Below are 17,539 nucleotides of genomic sequence, written 5' to 3'. Positions count from 1 at the left end.
CACATTATTTGTTTTGCTATAAACTAAGAGACAAAGTTATGGCTCTTCCATTTAATTCCCTGACAAACCCGGCCTGTATTTAAGGGGGGGAAAAAAAAAAAAATCATCCTTATGCAGCCTAAAGATAATTTTAAAATAAACCTGTGTAAGAGTCAATATTTTTGAACAAAAACAACTCCACTTTCCTGAGATAAAGCCTATATTTTGCAGCAACCCATTCATATTACACATGCACACACAAGTACATACATATATGTAACGTTAAAAGTTATATGCTGAATATATTGCTTCATGCATTGAACAACTGAAATGAAGGCATATGGAGAATTCTATGAAGCCACACTGATAAATCAATCTTGCATGGTTTTGAACTGAAGAGCAGCTCCCTGTAAAAGTTTAAAATACATTTTCTCTGATGCTTTTTTGCTAAATGATGTCCACATTGCCAAACAAAGCAAATACAGTTACATTGCTCTGCATTGCCAATAGAATGCAGTTACATCGCTCTGCATCGCCAATAGCATTGCTAGAATGCTTTGTGAATTCTAACAAACTAAAGAGAACTTAGGGGGGTTGATTTACTTATTTATTTGATAAGAGAGAAGACAAATCTTTCTGTGAGAAACCTGACCTAGTAACCAAGACCCCATGGCTGCATTTCATTACGCTAGTTGCAGCCATAAAGTTAAGTTTCTGTTTTATAGTAGTATAATAGTAATTGCATGTTATTTTAGGAAAAACATTTCTAGAGGATGGCATCTTCCCTAGTTACTAGGCAAGCTGTTCAACAGGCTGACTGATGTTGAGCGATCCAAGAGGAATGTGTACAAAGATACTCTTTCACCAAGTCCTTGCTCTTATGCAGAGCAGAATCCTGACAGATGGCCACTGACAGCCTTTAGTCTCTTAATAAATAGACAATTTTTTAAGTGAACTGTGTAGGTAAAAACCCAACAATATATAAATAAAATAAATACACAGAACTACAGAGATTAAGGCTGCAATACTGAACGCTCAAGTTTATAAAATACTAAAGTAAAAATTCACCTGTGAAGTCTTAAAGGAACCTCTGTATAGATGCTGTGTTAGTCTTATCTGATCATGTACTAATTAAAACATGGGATGGATGCCTCAGTCGGATCGACAGTGTTCAATTTGTGAGTAGCTAATTCAGTATTTTGTTTTTTTCTCACTAGTCATTGTATGGTTCCACAGCCTGCCTTACTGACTTCTAGGGCTATTCACGTTCCATTTTAAAAAATCAGAAGTTTGCATGTGCACTTTTTTCATCATGGCATCGTCCAGTGTTTCAAAGTAAAGCTCATCAGCTGAAGCAGAGCCTATTTTATAAACAGAAACCGGAAGTAAAGATTCAACATCCCAAATTAGAGGGTATCTTTTAAATTAACCTAAATGGAATTAAATTGTCCACTACACAGAGCGTTCAATCAGGGTTGGGTTCCTACACAGCAAATGTATTAACATATTCCCAGAGAAGTCATAAATCAAAATTCTCCAAAAGAAACTGCATGTGATCACATGGCCAGGAACTTTATCAATGGATAGGCATAATTCACCTATAATATGTTAAATATTAGCAAAATTGGCATTGCAATATTAATTATTTTTTTAAGCCTATAGGCGGTTTTCAGACCTTTAAGCATACCTACACTATTTCTGCTGCAAGGCATCCCACTCTTACACACATTACGCGGCACATGCAGAAGAAGAGGGTGATCAGGCCCAGTCAGCATGGGTTTGTGAAGGGCAGGTCATGCCTATCAAACCTAATATCCTTCTATGATAAGGTGACCCACTTAGTGGATGAGGGAAAAGCTGTGGATGTTATCTACTTAGATTTTTGCAAAGCTTTTGACCCTGTTTCCCACAGCATTCTCCTGGAGAAACTGGCTGCTCGTGGCCTGGACAGGTGTACTCTTCGCTGGGTAAAAAACTGGCTGGATGGCCGTGCCCAGAGAGTGGTGGTAAATGGAGTTAAATCCAGTTGGTGTCCAGTCACAAGTGGTGTCCGCCAGGGCTCGGTGCTGGGGCTGGTTCTCTTTAATATCTTTATCAATGATCTGGATGAAGGGATCGAATGCACCCTCAGTAAGTTCGCAGATGACACTAAACTGGGCGGGCGTGTTGATCTGCTTGAGGGTAGCTTGGCTCTGCAGAGGGATCTGGACAGGCTGGACCAATGGGCTGAGGCCAATGGTATGAGGTTCAACAAGGCCAAGTGCCAGGTCCTGCACTTGGGTCACAACAACCCCATGCAGCGCTACAGGATTGGGGCAGAGTGGCTCGAAAGCAGCCTGGCAGAAAAGGAGCTGGGGGTGTTGGTTGACAGCCGGCTGAATATGAGCCAGCAGTGTGCCCAGGTGGCCAAGAAGGCCAACAGCATCCTAGCCTGTATCAGGAATAGTGTGGTGAGCTGGACTAGGGGAGTGATCATCCCCCTGTACTCGGCACTGGTGAGGCCCCACCTCGAGTACTGCGTTCAGTTTTGGGCCCCTCGCTACAAGAGGGACATTGAGGTGTTGGAGCGTGTCCAGAGAAGGGCTACAAAGCTGGTGAGGGGTCTGGAGGACAAACCTTATGAAGAACAACTGAGGGAGCTGGGGTTGTTTAGCCTGGAAAAGAGGAGGCTGAGGGGAGACCTTATCACCCTCTCCAACTACCTGAAAGGAGGTTGTAGAGAGATGGGGGCTGACCTCTTCTCCCTGGTGACAAGTGATAGGACGAGAGGAAACGGGTTCAAGTTACATCAGGGGAGGTTTAGATTGGATATTAGGAAACATTTTTTCACTGAAAGGGTTATTAAACATTGGAATAGGCTGCCCAGGGAGGTGGTGGATTCACCATCCCTGGAGGTGTTTAAAAAAAAGGGTAGATGGGGCACTTAGGGACATGGTTTAGAAGTGGCTTTTGTCAGGGTAGGTTAAAGGTTGGACTCGATGATCTTAAAGGTCCCTTCCCACCTCAGCAATTCTATGATTCTGTGACTAATTAGTTGGACCAGAAATTTTATATGCATTTCTCCAGCCTCTCTCACTAGAATTATGAAAGTTACTGATAGTTGCTAGTGTTGACTCAATATAAAAAGCATCGGGCACACTCTGTTGGCTTCTCTCAGAAAGAGCTAATTAGCCATCATTTCTGCTGATTTCTGCTCTTATCCTACCCTCTCCAATTTGTCTTTTTCCCAGTTCAGTCTTTTCTAGGTGTGTCTTTACCTCATATTTGTCTTGCAATCTATCATAATCCTAAATATTCTTCAATATTAAACTCACTGTTTCCTATTTTCTCTGGCAAGACCATACTCCTACCTCCTTTTTTCAATTGTTTGTCTCTGTTACCATTAGGCACCAGTTTTCCCCAATTTAATGAAGCCACACCCCATTATCCATTTCTGGTTCTTTATCCCAGTTGGTTTTTTTCATGCAGGGTAGTCCTTGTCAAAAGCATTTTTCTTTAGAGTCAAACCAGTTTAATTTCTAAACCTGGTCCAATCACAGCCTCTTTGCTCTATCCGAACACGTAAACAAATTAGTTCTCAATCCCATCCCTATTCACTAGTTCCTTGGCCATCCCTTGCCTAAAACAAGGAAGCAGAGCTGACAACGGGGCTGGAACCATGCGCTGGTCTGTGTAGCACTACAAAAAACCTTGGTGAAATGAAACCTTGGTCCACCTCCAAGAAGGACCAGCATACCCCAAACAGGCAAACAAAAACATATTACAAAAATTATTACATTACCATTATTTTTTTTTCTTAAAATAATCCAGTTTGAAAGCCAAAACAAAGAACACTAAAGAACAAGGACAACACTGGCACAGCTCTTCCTCCCCCACCAGACTGAATGATCATTTTTTTTAAAACTATGAGCAATCTTTAGGATTAGGAAGGAGGCAGGCTATACTGACTCCTACCAATAAATTACTGTATTTAGTGTTCTTTCTTAATGTTTCTTCACTTGGAGTAAGTCCATGTAGTACCCCAGAGTTAATTAGGAATGGTACTCACGCAAATAGAGAAAAATAGCGCAGATTCAACCTCACAATCTCTGTGCTCTCTTCTCTCCCAGTACATACAAAGAATGAAGTTCTAAACTAGCTGGCTACTTTATTGCATTATTCAGGGATTTTCAAAATATCACAGGCATGTAGAAGAATCTAGAAGACTATAAAACCAGTATGTTTCTTTAGCAGTAAAGAAGTGATCCTCGGAATAACTGCCCTATGTAGTATGTTACTCTTAGCCCTTGCAAAAGTATAATTTAAAAAAAACAAGTAAGTGTAGTGGATTAGACCATTTTCTCAAGTCTGGTTATGAAAAAAAAAAAAGCAAAACTGTTAGCAGATCAGAAGAATTCCAATTCATTTGTATTTCAACAGAAAGACCTGAATGTTTCTTAAATCCTGCTTTTAAAGTGCTGGATTTTGTTTGTGGTTGGGTTTTTTTTTTGTTTTTTTGGTTTGTTTGTTTGTGTTTTTGTTTTTTTTTTTTTTTAATTTTTTTAATCTGGAATGCTCACATCAACTCATCACCAATCAGCTGAAGAGCACAGTGGATTTTTAGGAGTGTAAACCCATCTAACACTGTTACTCTCAAAACTCTTACTCTCTAAGGCCTCATTAATTTATCAGGGTAAGACACCTAGATATGACAGACAGGATTCTTTAAAGCCTTGGTCATCAACCCACACTATCAAGGCAGCAATTTTTCTTGAGTTGGATGTATTCAGCATACCCTTTCCTAAATCTTCTATTGAGATGAAACCTTATCCTGAAAATAGTTTTCCTGCACAGGTCTCCTTCTAATAGAGTCAAACAAATATTTCGATTGTGACTGAAGAGAGTCAAAAGTAACTGCTAATTCAGCTACAGAAAGCCTGACCGCCTGCTTTCCATTTTCCATAATAGCTGTGCTACTGCATCAAAACCCTTTTGCACATGCCAAGGTAACTACAGCAGACTTGCCCAGTGTTGCTGAATGAAGTGACACTTCATCAGTGTGCTTCTCAAGATCCTTGTCCTCAAGAAAGGTTAAAGAGAAGAAAAAACCTCTCCCTGCAAACAGTTTATTGGGGGGTGGGAGGGGAAAGTAGAGAATTAAATAAAACAAGGTATCAAGATCTCATGGAAGATCCTCTATGATCATCCTGCACTGAAGCATCTTGAAGGGAAAGTCTTAGTTTGCCCTAAGGTCAGGAGGTAATTAAAATTCACTTACAATTTATTTTACTGATAAAAATCATTTAGCCATTTGGAAGTCAGAACCTAATTGTTTGAAACCTACAATGCAGTGTAATTTTAGATCCCAACATCACTTAGAAAAAGTCAAAAGCCCTGAAGAAGTTAAAAGCTATTTACTTAGTCAACATACTTCCAGAAATATAACAACAGTTGACCGTCTCAGAGATCAGCAGAATGATTTATTCGGTCTTTTATTCAGTGATAAGGGAAGCATCCTTAATGTAACTATTAGAAAGTCTCAAATCTCTTAGTATCAGTTGTAGCATTCAATCATAAAATATGTGTGTTCAACAAGTTTTCTATTATTTAACAAGCCTGTTTCCCCCCCCTTTCCCAAGGGAATTTATTAAACTTCTGTATATGCATTGCTCCTCCTCAGTTGCCCAAACATTACACAGACTGGAAGGTACTGTATTTTAACAGTGCCAAGTCTCAACATTTTGTTACAGAACTTGAGATTTTATCAACTTGACCAACATAGACCACCTGTTCAAACTACTCTAAAAAAAAATAATATATATATAATTCTTCGAAATCACCTGAATTACATTTACTAAAATAAAACAAACAACAGGAAAAAAAAACCCTGAGATAAAATACTACATTATTCTTTGGTGTCCATGAAGAAAATCTTAACTTTGTAAAAACCACCTTTGTTCTGAGACATAGATACAGAATTAAGTACAAAATGTTCAAGGACAAATCACTATGCTAGGACAACATTTTTTGAAGTTACAAAATATATTAACTTGGTTAGTTAATTCCATACCTATTTTCACAACCTGCATACTGACTGCATAGAAACACAAATTAAGGCTGGTGAAGATGTATTTTCTTGCTCCAAAGAATTTTTGTACTAGAGTATGATAGAGAAAAGTAATTTAACAACTTGAAGGATCCATAGTCTCTGAATTATATTTGATAATAGCAACTATCTGCAGGTTGTATCAAAACTGAAACTCTAATTTGTACATGGTGCTGACCATCCCTCTCTGTTTTCCTCTCCTGTATTAGCCCAAGATAGCAGAAGGTGCCTATACAGATTCTAAAATAGACTTTTAAAACAGACTGTCTTACAAAGATTGTCATCTCTTTTGGCTTCTGAATCCAAAGTAGGATCAATGTGGTGACAAAGCAGCTGTTCACCTTGCAAAGGAGGATGGCAAATTAGACAGAAAGCAAACCAGAATAAGTCTTTGATGCTCCATTTTAGAAAAAATGGGAAAATGAACAGGTGATCTGAAAGGAAATGGTTTTACAGAAGAAAGAAAAATGCCAGTACAAAGAGAAAGAGGAAGGATCCTTAGGCAATGTTTTAAACTCAAAAAATTTCTCTCAACAAAGAACACAGATGATAAGTATAGTCCACTGAGACACTTCACGCTATGCACATGTATGCGGATTGTTATGAAGGATTTTAAATTTCTTAAAGATGCAGGTTTTTAATTACTGAAAGAATTCAAGCTACTTAACCTTTGCACCCTGTTTAAATACCTCAGCAACTGAAAAAAAAGGCTGTGAAATATATAACCCATTTCAAAAAATCCAAATCAAATTAAAAGGTAGTCAAACATTATATTAAGAAGAAACCTACTATATTCAAACTTACAGGGCACAGGGGTTTTTTTGTTTTGTCTTTTTAAGTGATGAGAAAAAATATGGCTGCAGGTGCCTGAAGGCAAGTCTATACAGGCCTGTTTATTCTGCATAGCTAATGCTGAAAATTGTAAAATAGCTGTCTGTCATGTGATTTATACCACAGGTTCCACTGTAAAATCATTACTAGAATGTATCAACCAGCAATTAATTTTCTTGTTGTAGTCAAGATGGCTGAACAACATAAGTAGAAATTCATCACATCTCATACCCTGCACTTACTCGTACAGAAATGCTTTTAAATCAACACTGGAGAATTTTAATTTCCAGGAGTACAGTAAAGCGTTCAGATCCATTAATCTACAAAGTAAATGAGTAAAACGTACAGAACACTTCCTTTCTAGTCAGACAGAAGGTCTCAATGTCTATTATTACTCAAAGCACAGAATGCTCAGATCTAAAAGACTTTTTGGAAAGAAACGGAACCCACAGTCTGGCTAGACAGCTGATTTCATCTAACAGCTTGTTACCAAATGGGAGAATCCCATTCCCTGCTCCTTAGCTCCTGCTCCAAGCCACCTGGTCCCATGCCCTCCTTCTTTACAGTGTTTCTGGTGTTTATTGACCTGCTGATGAGCCAGTTCACCTCACTAAACCAGCAGGAATTTTCCTTTATTATTTTTTCTGGACACAGAACCAGCAAAAGAAAAGCAGTGAAAGCTCACTGTTGGAGTGGGGAAAGATTCAGCTCCTTTATGTAAACATGAAGGATTAAGACTGGCACAAACCGTTACCTATATTTTAATAGCAGCAAATTAAACATTTCAGGTAAGGCTGAGCAGTTGCAGGAAGCACAGTCCTGCAAAATCTGATGACATTTCTGATACTTGTTCAGAACTTCAGCACAAGAACTAGTGACCTGAGCTTGGAGACATCCTCATAGCAGTGCTGTCCAGAAGACTGTTCAAGATTAATACAGACATTTTCAACTGAAATGCCTATTGATGCTCCACATGTTGGGTGCTTCAAAAAGAACTATGCAGGTAATGAGTTCACCCATCAGATACAACTTGCTACAGGAATGATTGCACCCATTGCCAGAATTAATATATTCAATACTGCATCAAAAAAATGTGTTGATACTGTCTCCACATAAAATGGCACCGCAAATAAAACTAAATCTTTAACTTTTCCATTTTGATAACCCTTATTAACCATGGGAAGTGCAAAACGTACGGACTAACTGTTCAGGTCTTCCTAGTGAAACCATTTCATTCAAGTCCTTACACAGCATACAGGCGCGTATAACAAATGATTACGAACTTTTGAAAAACTATATGCAGTTTCAAGGTAATGTATGTTTTTAAAAAATTCAACTGCGTGAAAATAATTTAAAAGCACACATCTGCAAAATGATGGTATCTTACTATAATTATTACAACTATTAGTTAGTCTCATCTTAAATGCCATTTTGATGCAGCACAAGAATTCAAGCCACTCAAAAATTAACATGAGAAATACTAAGCCACTGATGCAAAATTTAAACAAAGCTTTCCTAAACATCAAAACCTTGTAGATCCTAACAACGGCAAATTTGAGGGGGGGGGGGGGGGGCAGCGGGGAGGGTAGAAAAAAAAAATTAAAAAAACCCACAAACATAGAGAAACTGTTTGAGACTGCACATAATTCAAAGAAAAAGTAAAACAAGAGTAATGGCTGAGATGCGACATGATGCAGTATGGCTCCTGCTTCCTTGGTCTACATTAAGGAAGTTTCCTGCCCAGAGTATGTATCTGACATGAATTTCACACTATCTTATTGCTGAGAACACTGCCATGTGAAATATAACTTTCCAAAGAATCTGGGTAACACACTATCTACTACATGCCATTTCCCCAAATGCAGTGAGAAGAGACTGACAGGAACACAATCTCAAAATACAAATGTATATTTTTAAATTGTGGTGGTAAGCATTCATGCTAGATAGAAGGCTCTATAGTAAACCTTAAAAAACACCAATAAACCATAAAGTCCATCCCTGTCTCAGAAACTCACAAGTTCAGAAAGATTAATGATTTAAACAAGAATCATTGAAAGGCCATCACAACTTCAGCTGCTGCACCTGCTTTAGTCCATTGCTCCCCTGCTGTCTAAATACATTAGTCTACTCAATGCCTAGAGGAAGGAGATATCTTGCACACAGTAAATTCTATATGAGCTCATGTATCGGGGCACTAACACATGGAACAACTTAACATTATTTCAATGCTTGCCATTTATGACAAGCAGTTGCTTTTCACATGTATTTAAAATTTCAGGTTAAGTGTATTTATTGTATTTTAAAACAGCGAGAAAAAAATTCTCAGGAAGATTCTCAAGTTAAAATTACTTTTAAGTCCAGTGGTCTTCAAATACTGCAGAAGTTGCTCATAATCAGTATATAAATGTTATCAAACTGCACCTAAGCCTTAGGTAAGGAGAATTAAGAGCAAGAGTCAGCTGCTAAGGGAAAATAAATCAGGTATATTTTTGAAGTACCACCGATAAACTTACCCATTATTTTCATTAACATATAACTATGTCAAATGTCTCAGAACAGAAACCCAATTTCACTTTCAAGCATATTAAAAATCTGACTTAAGACTTTTCCCTCGTTTTAGAAATTAACCCACCCTTAAGTAACAGTAATTTTTAAGAGTACAGTTTAGATGGCCCATAAAGACTCCACAAGCACAAAGACATCTAAAGAAACCTTGCCTTCAGAGTGCATCTATGTTCTTCTTAGACCAGTGACCTAAATAGTCACAGAAAGTTGGCTGGCAACAAAATTCAATAAAACCATGAATAACAAGAGCTTATCATTGATACAAAGCATTAACTGAGGACTCACAAACTAGTTAACTGCCCAGAATGGCGAGATACTGAAATGGTTGAAACACTGAAATACTTCAGGTTGCATCAATTAATTAATTGAAGTAAAATAATGTGTCTACTTTAAAGTTAAGACAAGCTGAAGTCTCTCCCATCTTCCCCACATTTCCAGACTATTTGTATGAAGTCTAGACCCCAGTAAGTCAAGAAGCATTGAAATAGTACTTATTTCATACTAACCTTTCCAGATGAAAAGCCAACTTTATAAATATATGAAGCTGAACAGCATCCAAAAGCAAGCTTATCTAGCAAGCTGAAAGTCTTAGGAGCCAGAAGTTGTACACCAAAAATTCATTCTGAAGTTTCTTGCATTTATCAGTTGTAAGAGCGCACACTGCTTTATCTTTTGTCACACACTCAAAAAACACGTGCTCCACATTTGCTGAGACCACGTGAAGTACAGTTTGGCAACATTAAGTTCTGTCTCACAGATGTCCAACTAAAGGAAAATCAACCATTTAACAAATTCTTATTCATTACCTGCCTCGAACAGCAAACCTCAACAGAAAACAGACTGTGTTTATTGTCCATTATTGTTTTCAGGTGCTTGTAACTTGGAAATCAGTTTACAGGACAGCATATTGCAAGAAGTCACAAATTAGAGCCAGTTAAATCACCGCTTCCACAAACTCGTTATTGGCTTTAACATGACAACATAGCAGTTCAGCAGCGATAACTGACATAGAGCCCCATAACCATCCTCCCCCACTAAACATGCAGGGACAACTTGCACAGACAGACAGGGCCGGCACCGAACTGCGTGGTGGTTATGAAATGGTTAACTAACATTTTGTCTTGATGCAGCTTCCACTTCAAGCTGAAGTTTGTGTTCTAATTGTAATGATTTTATACACGAACAAGCCTTTTCTACTCATACTAAATTAGAGAGTCTGCCAATATGCGAGTCGCATGAATAACCAAATAAAATGAAGATTCTTGGACATCATTACAAGCAGCAAAATGAGAAGGTTAAGGGATTTGCTTCTTATTTCCCGAGGTTTCTGTTTCATGTGTTTTAAGCATGCTGTATTCAGTTTGAAACATATGAGCAGCTCCAAAATTGCCTATAAAAATACTGCCCTTTCCCCTACTTATTATTTTCAGAGGGAAGTAAGTGGAAGAGGGAACAAGTCTTTTTATACTATGCAAAGATTCATAGGTCCTTCAGGGTAACACTTTAACAATTAAAAAATTGGAATGTGCATTCTTCCTGGCCACATGCACACTACTGATTACCATGTGAAATTTGAAGAGCTACTCATTAGTTTAATTCAGCTAATCAGATTTATACTGTTTAAACAGAAAAGCATATGGCCCAATGTTTTATCAATCAGTTTTTGACTAGGTCTTAATGGTTACCATCCATGACATTCCATAACTCAGGAACACTGTTTTAAAGGGCACCGGGGAATGAACAGATATGTTTTATTACCTACATATTCAAAATGGATTTCTATTCATATTAACATGAGAAATCCAACATATTCCCAGGGTGCAGATGAACAAGTTTTTAGCCCATTTAAAATACGTGAAGCCAGGAGAGTTAGAAACAACAGAAACAGCATACAACAGCTTATACAAAGTGTGACATTTTAAGAGATCTGTCGTTTGTTTGATGTAAAGTATGAAAATTAATTATTTATCTGAAATGTGAAAGACAACTTGAAGAAAAACAAAATTCTCTCCTCCAACCTTCCCCTCCTTTTTTTTAATCAGGTAAAAATTAATCTCAAAAAGCAAAACTTTTCAAAGCAGCATGGAAAACCCTCCCCGTATTTAGGACACAAGACCATCACAATTTCAATACAACCCTTAGATACAGCTACACGAAACTAGTAATATGGACAAATCACATGTTTCAAATTCTGTTTTAACACCTACAAGGCTGAACAAAATAAAAAGGCATTGGAGAAAAGTTTTTAAGAAAAGAGACAGATTCATCAACTGGTTATCCTATGTACACTTCAAGGCATGACTGCAGATCAGTCTTTAAATGATCTGCTGTTCAATTCTGTAACTTTAGATTAGTTCAGCCAAACAGTCAGTATGTGAATTGCTGCTGCATCTGAAAAATAAAGACACCTCCCAGATCTGAACTGACTTTAAAAAAAAAAAAATTTGGAAGATCTAGAATCAGTTAACATTGAGATTACTCCAAAATTGATCCTATTTTCATAGCTTTTCCCCACACAATCCTTTACTAAAAGCATGCAAAACAAGTCTGGATATTTTTTAAGTGTTCAGACTATCGTATGATGCAAGTCCGACCACCTCATCAATACAGGGAAACTTCCACACACCCTTCATGTTCTCAATCAATTTCTTTTCCATAAATGTTTTTGTTGCACATGTGTGCTTTGTTAAGAACACATATTAATACCAGCTTAAAGCCAGAAACATCTTTAAGAGGTAAGCATAAACGTATGTCTGCAGCAACATCTTGCATTGGATCATATTGTTTGACAGTTCTCCAAGGCTTTTTATATAGTCCAGAAGATGCAGACATATTTATATAAACAGGTTAAAACCCAGGCCACATAATTAGTTTTTCCTAGGTTCTTCACTTAAACACAGCTCACTAAATCACAAGTACAAATAGTGACTTTTATTGCCAAAGCAGTTTATTAAAGAATTTAAGATCAGGAAATAGAACAACAGAATTGATTTTATGAAGTATTTATTACAGGAAAAAAAAAACAAGAGGGTTAAGCAATTTTACAGTAAAAATTGCACAGGTTTTTGGTAACTGAGGTTGATATAGTTTATCAGCTTGGTCAGCTGACTGCTTTCAGTATAGGAGATTTTACTAACCTGATTTCATAAAAATCTATGAAAGACTATAATCACCTCAGCTTTCAAACAAATAATTGTTTCCTAGCATGCAGGCCACAGAACAAGCCTCACAGTTTGTCAAAGCATAAAAAAAACCACACACACAAAGCAGTGCCAGAAAGATTCAGTTTAAATAATCTGCAGACATTCAGTTCTTTCCACAATATGTAGTTGATGTAACAAAAAATAAAAATTTAAAAAGAAAAAAAGAATGGTGGTGAATGTGTATGCCAAGCATTCAGAGAAAGGCAAGCGACTGAGGTGATAGAAGCCGGTAAGTTACTGTAGCAGCATCCAGGAAGGCTTTCAGCTTATGAAATGGCATAAACCACATGTTTTTTATTGAAAAAGTCTTGCAAGTCTCACTCAGAGAAATAAGCAATCAGCTTGAAAAAAGTTGTAGATATATAAACTTACAATGACCTATAAATATTTTGTACATCAGGGCATCTGAACTAAAAAGCAGAACACACAACTTTGTTGCATTTCACCACAAAGATAAATCCTCTTGGAAAGACAAAAAGGTAGAACAATTCTAACCCTTTATTCAATTTTTTCTCAGCCTATACCTCATACATGGAGACCAAACTCTGAATAAGATTAATCAGGTCTGAAATAAAAAGCTTCAGACGCTTCAATTAAGTTGCTACTTCACAAACGTATCATTTGTGATTGCACAGCTCAGAGTACATTTTTACTTATTCCATATTTTTCTTATGATACCTACATAATGTTTTGCTCTATGCTTTCAGTCAGCTTCTTTTACTGGAAAGGGTTCCTTCTAGAGTACCTTGAACAATTGTAAATAGTACAATATTGCTATCTGTCCCAATTACATGAATTAGGAATGTGGGTTCACTAGGAGTATTTATGTAATCACGCACAATTTTTTTTTCTTTAAACCAATCCCTCTTCTAAAATCCAAACCAAGAACCAGTATATTAAAAAAAACAACCAACCAAACCCAATCAACTTTCAAGAAAAAAAAAAAAAGTTAAACATGTATACTTCCATGAACTTTTTTCAAAGCTAAGCTCAAAAGTTCAAATGAAAATTAAAAAAAAAAATTAAGGTCTGGAGAGATTGCATATTATTAGTACACAAACTGTAGACACATTAGCAGTCCAGACTGTTAGGAGACTATTATTTTGCACGTGTTCTACAGTACACCAAAAGGCTTTCCACTTGTAAACCCAAACCAAACATGTACATCAGTCCAAAGGATATCTGAGGGCAAAGACCATAAAAGTCTTTGATAGCTCCGCTTTGTGCAATGTAATGGTAAATTACCTCAATAAATACTGCATCAAGTGAAGAAACTAGCATTACTCTACCTACAGGTTCAGGCACTTAGAGACTCACAGAACGAAATCCAAAACTCAATCAAGTCCAGTTTGGGCTTGTTGTCTTTGCTGCAACACATGCTGGTACTATAAAAGTTTAGTTCCTCCTATAGCATCTGAACCAAGTCCGTAGCTTTGCCATTAGAACCACAGACTGTTGGCTCAGAGCATTTTACAGGAGCTGGTTGAAGTAAAGTCTTGATGCTGAAGTAAGTTCAGAAACACTTACCTATTTGTACTTGTTCTGGCTGGCTCAGTGATACAAATGCTGATGTATCATCAATCCACGAAACCTGAATGTTACCTAGAAAAAAGAAATTATTATGACTATTTTTATCTTAGGCTTAGTCACAGATTTTATCTGATGTGCCATGACATGAAAGAAGATAGTCAACTAAGAGTAACTTCAGCTGAGAAGGCTTTTGTCCCCTGTAAAGGGGCGTAATGCATACACAGATGTACACGAGCCCGGCACTGTTCAGAAAGCAGTGTCTGTTAGGGCTGCCTCTGCATCCTGTATACCCTTAGACCCACTAGAGTAAGGACCAAAAGGAAGAGACATCTAATACCTTTTTCACTCCAAGAGTATTCTTCTGCTTCTTCATAGTGCCTTTTTTTTTTTTTAAATCTTATAACAATTCAAGTAATCTTTGATGGTTTTTTGAGTCCTCCTTTCATGTATTATATACAATTCTACAACAAAAATTAAAGCAATTTTTTTCTGGGAAATTTCATCTCTGTACCAAAATAAAGAATAGCTCTTTGGGTTTTCAAACCTATCCATCCTTCAGAACTTCAGCCTTTCCTAAAGACACAGCATGGGCAAGCTCCAGTTACCACTCACTGTTCCTTTACTAGTACAGACATCCAAGATAAGAAATTCCAGTATAGGCGGACAGGGAAGTGGAGAACTCCCGTTATTGCAACACTAAATCTTCAAACTCTGGTTTGTTTGGATCAAGCCATGCACCATTTCCTGAATGTGCAATGAAAACTTGAGTAAATATGAGGACAAACGCACAAAATCAGGGACCTCATTTGGAAGCTGTGACAGTGGAATAGTGACTGGAAATAAGTTCCTCCATTCATCACACAGTTAGTCTATTTTCTATGTGAACGGCTTAAAGCGTCACATTAGGCACTAAAAGAGCTCATAATCAAGCAAAAGTAGAGGAAGGGATTTCCATTCCAGACACAAGGCCTTATTATAGTCTGAAATCCATTTACATCTCCTGTCCTCATCTAAGTGCTCTACTGTTTGTACGATTCAGATATTGAAAATTGGTGCAATTTTTTTTTCAGACAGACTAGGAAATCAAGTTATATATAATGTTACACCGTCATTTAACCTTCAGACATTACAAGGTTAAAAACAATGAAGCAAAATGGCTTAAAATGCATTTTATTTTCAGATGTTTAATCTATTTAAATCTAATTTAGCCTACAGGTTACAAGGTTATAGAAGTCTCTTCTGAAATCCAGCCAGATAATAAACAGATTTTCTAATTATAAAAAATAAAAGCCTAGTTAGATTTAGTTTGCATGCTATACCTTTGAGTAGCCAGCTATTTTGGACTTTAAGTTATAATCATTTTGATCATTGCCAAAAGCATAATTAATTCAGTATGGTTTCTGACATTTCCCCATACTAAAGGGCCAAGGCTGCTATTAAGAAGAGCCTACACTGAGAAGTTAAACATTCTAATTTCTTTAAACACTTTGTAGGGCAAATAAATTCAATTTCTAATAATTCAGTGTTTGAAGAACATAGATCTTTGCTGCCTATGGGTAAGAGTCTTTACTATAGGGAGAACACGCTCTTGGCAGGACACTTAACATTTCATGACACAGGAAAAGCCCAAGCTGATTTATGGTTGCAACTCAAAATTGTAGCACATTTGGTAGGACCCTAACACCAAGCTTCCTTTTAATAATAGAAATTACTGAACAGTTTAACACTATTCCAAGTGCATTGACAAGTTATCGCTCTGAATTTCTTTGGGTATCAAGTCCTCCCTTTTTGCATTACTAATCAGAAATTTTTCTAAACAATCATTTGAGGCACCTGAGACCATTACTCTTCTGTAATTCTTCAACATGGAAGCGCTGTCCAGATTCTGTCCCTTTCCTATATATACAGTTAATGAATTCCATATCTACCCTGAACAGACCAAAAGAAAGGTTAGAAAGAAAAATTATCGTGAACATCTTCCAATTGCGCCCTTAGTGTAAAATATCAAAGAGGATCAGCGATGGACTACAGTCTCCTGAAGGGGTTCAGCTACTACTCAAATGGACTCCAGTGCCCATGTTTTCACTAAGTACCAATTAAAGCTAAATAAATAAAAATCCAAACTATTGATGGCACATCATTTCAGTATCAGATACTTATTCATTGCTGCAAAAAGGCTGCTGCCCTCTAAAAGACTTTGGTATTTTAGATAATTAAGGGTTTCAATACCTGCCAAAATATGCTGCCTTTATACTCAGATTTATGCATTTTAAACATGTAATTTCAAGCACAAGTCAGACATTAAATAGTGGACACTGAGCTGTAATCTGCAGAGAACTGCAACAAATGCTCTTACGCAATTCTTTGTGCTTAAACGATACTCTTCTCAGAGTATGTCGCATTTCATTATTATTAAGAAATGAGAATTTAGAAGAGGTAAGATTAATAAATTAGATCATTCAGCAATATTGCTAAGCACTCAGTAAATATTGTGCATTTCAAAAGTATGGTGAAAGGGCAATAAAGATCTGAAGAACAAATGCATCTGCATTTGAAGTTCAGTATTTAGCAATCAACATAGCTGCATGCCAATTTGCTGCAAGGCTAATCCAAATAAGCCATATACAGCAATGTAATAGAATACCAGGTCTAGAGAAATAAAACAGAAGATTTCTCTCTCTACACTTCAATACTTTGAAGAACACCATTGTCAGCCTATATGATCCCTTGTCTATTTGCTACTACATGCACTGTCAAACAATGTCCCCTGCTAAAAGAAGGGTAAAGAATTATCAAGTGAAATAAAACACCTTCATCCAAATAGGAGATGGAAATCTGATCTGTTGCTTCTGAGATGAAGGTGCAAAGTAATGTGGTTTTTTTCCTATAAATAAATTTGAAAATTCTCTCTGTATAAACACAAACATGCAAACAACATTAAAGTCCACAGAATAAAATGATACTGATGGATTATGTCAGTCAAACAGATTTTCCTTCAGTTTTTATACTGCAACGACCAAAGGTATGGAAAGGTTTCTGTATAAGAGCCTAAGTAAACTAGGACTGAGCCTTCAAAAGAAAAATCTAAGGAAGATGTCTATACCTGTCTATGGGGAAGATAGGAGAACATAAATTATACGAAAGACGTACAGAGGGGTTGTAATTTTTCATTATAAAACAACTAAGGTAAATCTAATAAAATATAAAAAAGTTTTAAAACCAAAATAAATTTTCACATAATGCTTAACTGCAGTTTGTGAACTGCCATCAAGCGCTGTGGATGACAAGAATATATATGGGATAAAGAATGATTTTAGAATCACTTACCAAAAGGCTGTGAAAGGCA

At 36.9% G+C, this 17,539-nt stretch overlaps 1 protein-coding gene across 4 annotated transcripts in view; it reads right to left on the bottom strand.

The window, feature by feature from the left end:
• Window positions 1–17,539, bottom strand: part of PARN (poly(A)-specific ribonuclease) — a 60,167-nt gene that overhangs the window by 12,012 nt on the left and 30,616 nt on the right. For all 4 annotated transcript variants that reach the window (XM_063345021.1, XM_063345022.1, XM_063345020.1 and 1 more), the window contains one exon: window positions 14,191–14,265. In XM_063345021.1, the coding sequence (XP_063201091.1) occupies window positions 14,191–14,265 (75 nt within the window). The remainder of the gene's footprint in view (window positions 1–14,190; window positions 14,266–17,539) is intronic.

The sequence above is a fragment of the Chroicocephalus ridibundus genome, chromosome 8, assembly GCF_963924245.1.
Source record: "Chroicocephalus ridibundus chromosome 8, bChrRid1.1, whole genome shotgun sequence".
Taxonomy (NCBI): Eukaryota; Metazoa; Chordata; class Aves; order Charadriiformes; family Laridae; genus Chroicocephalus; species Chroicocephalus ridibundus.
This window is presented reverse-complemented; position numbering and strand designations above follow the sequence as displayed.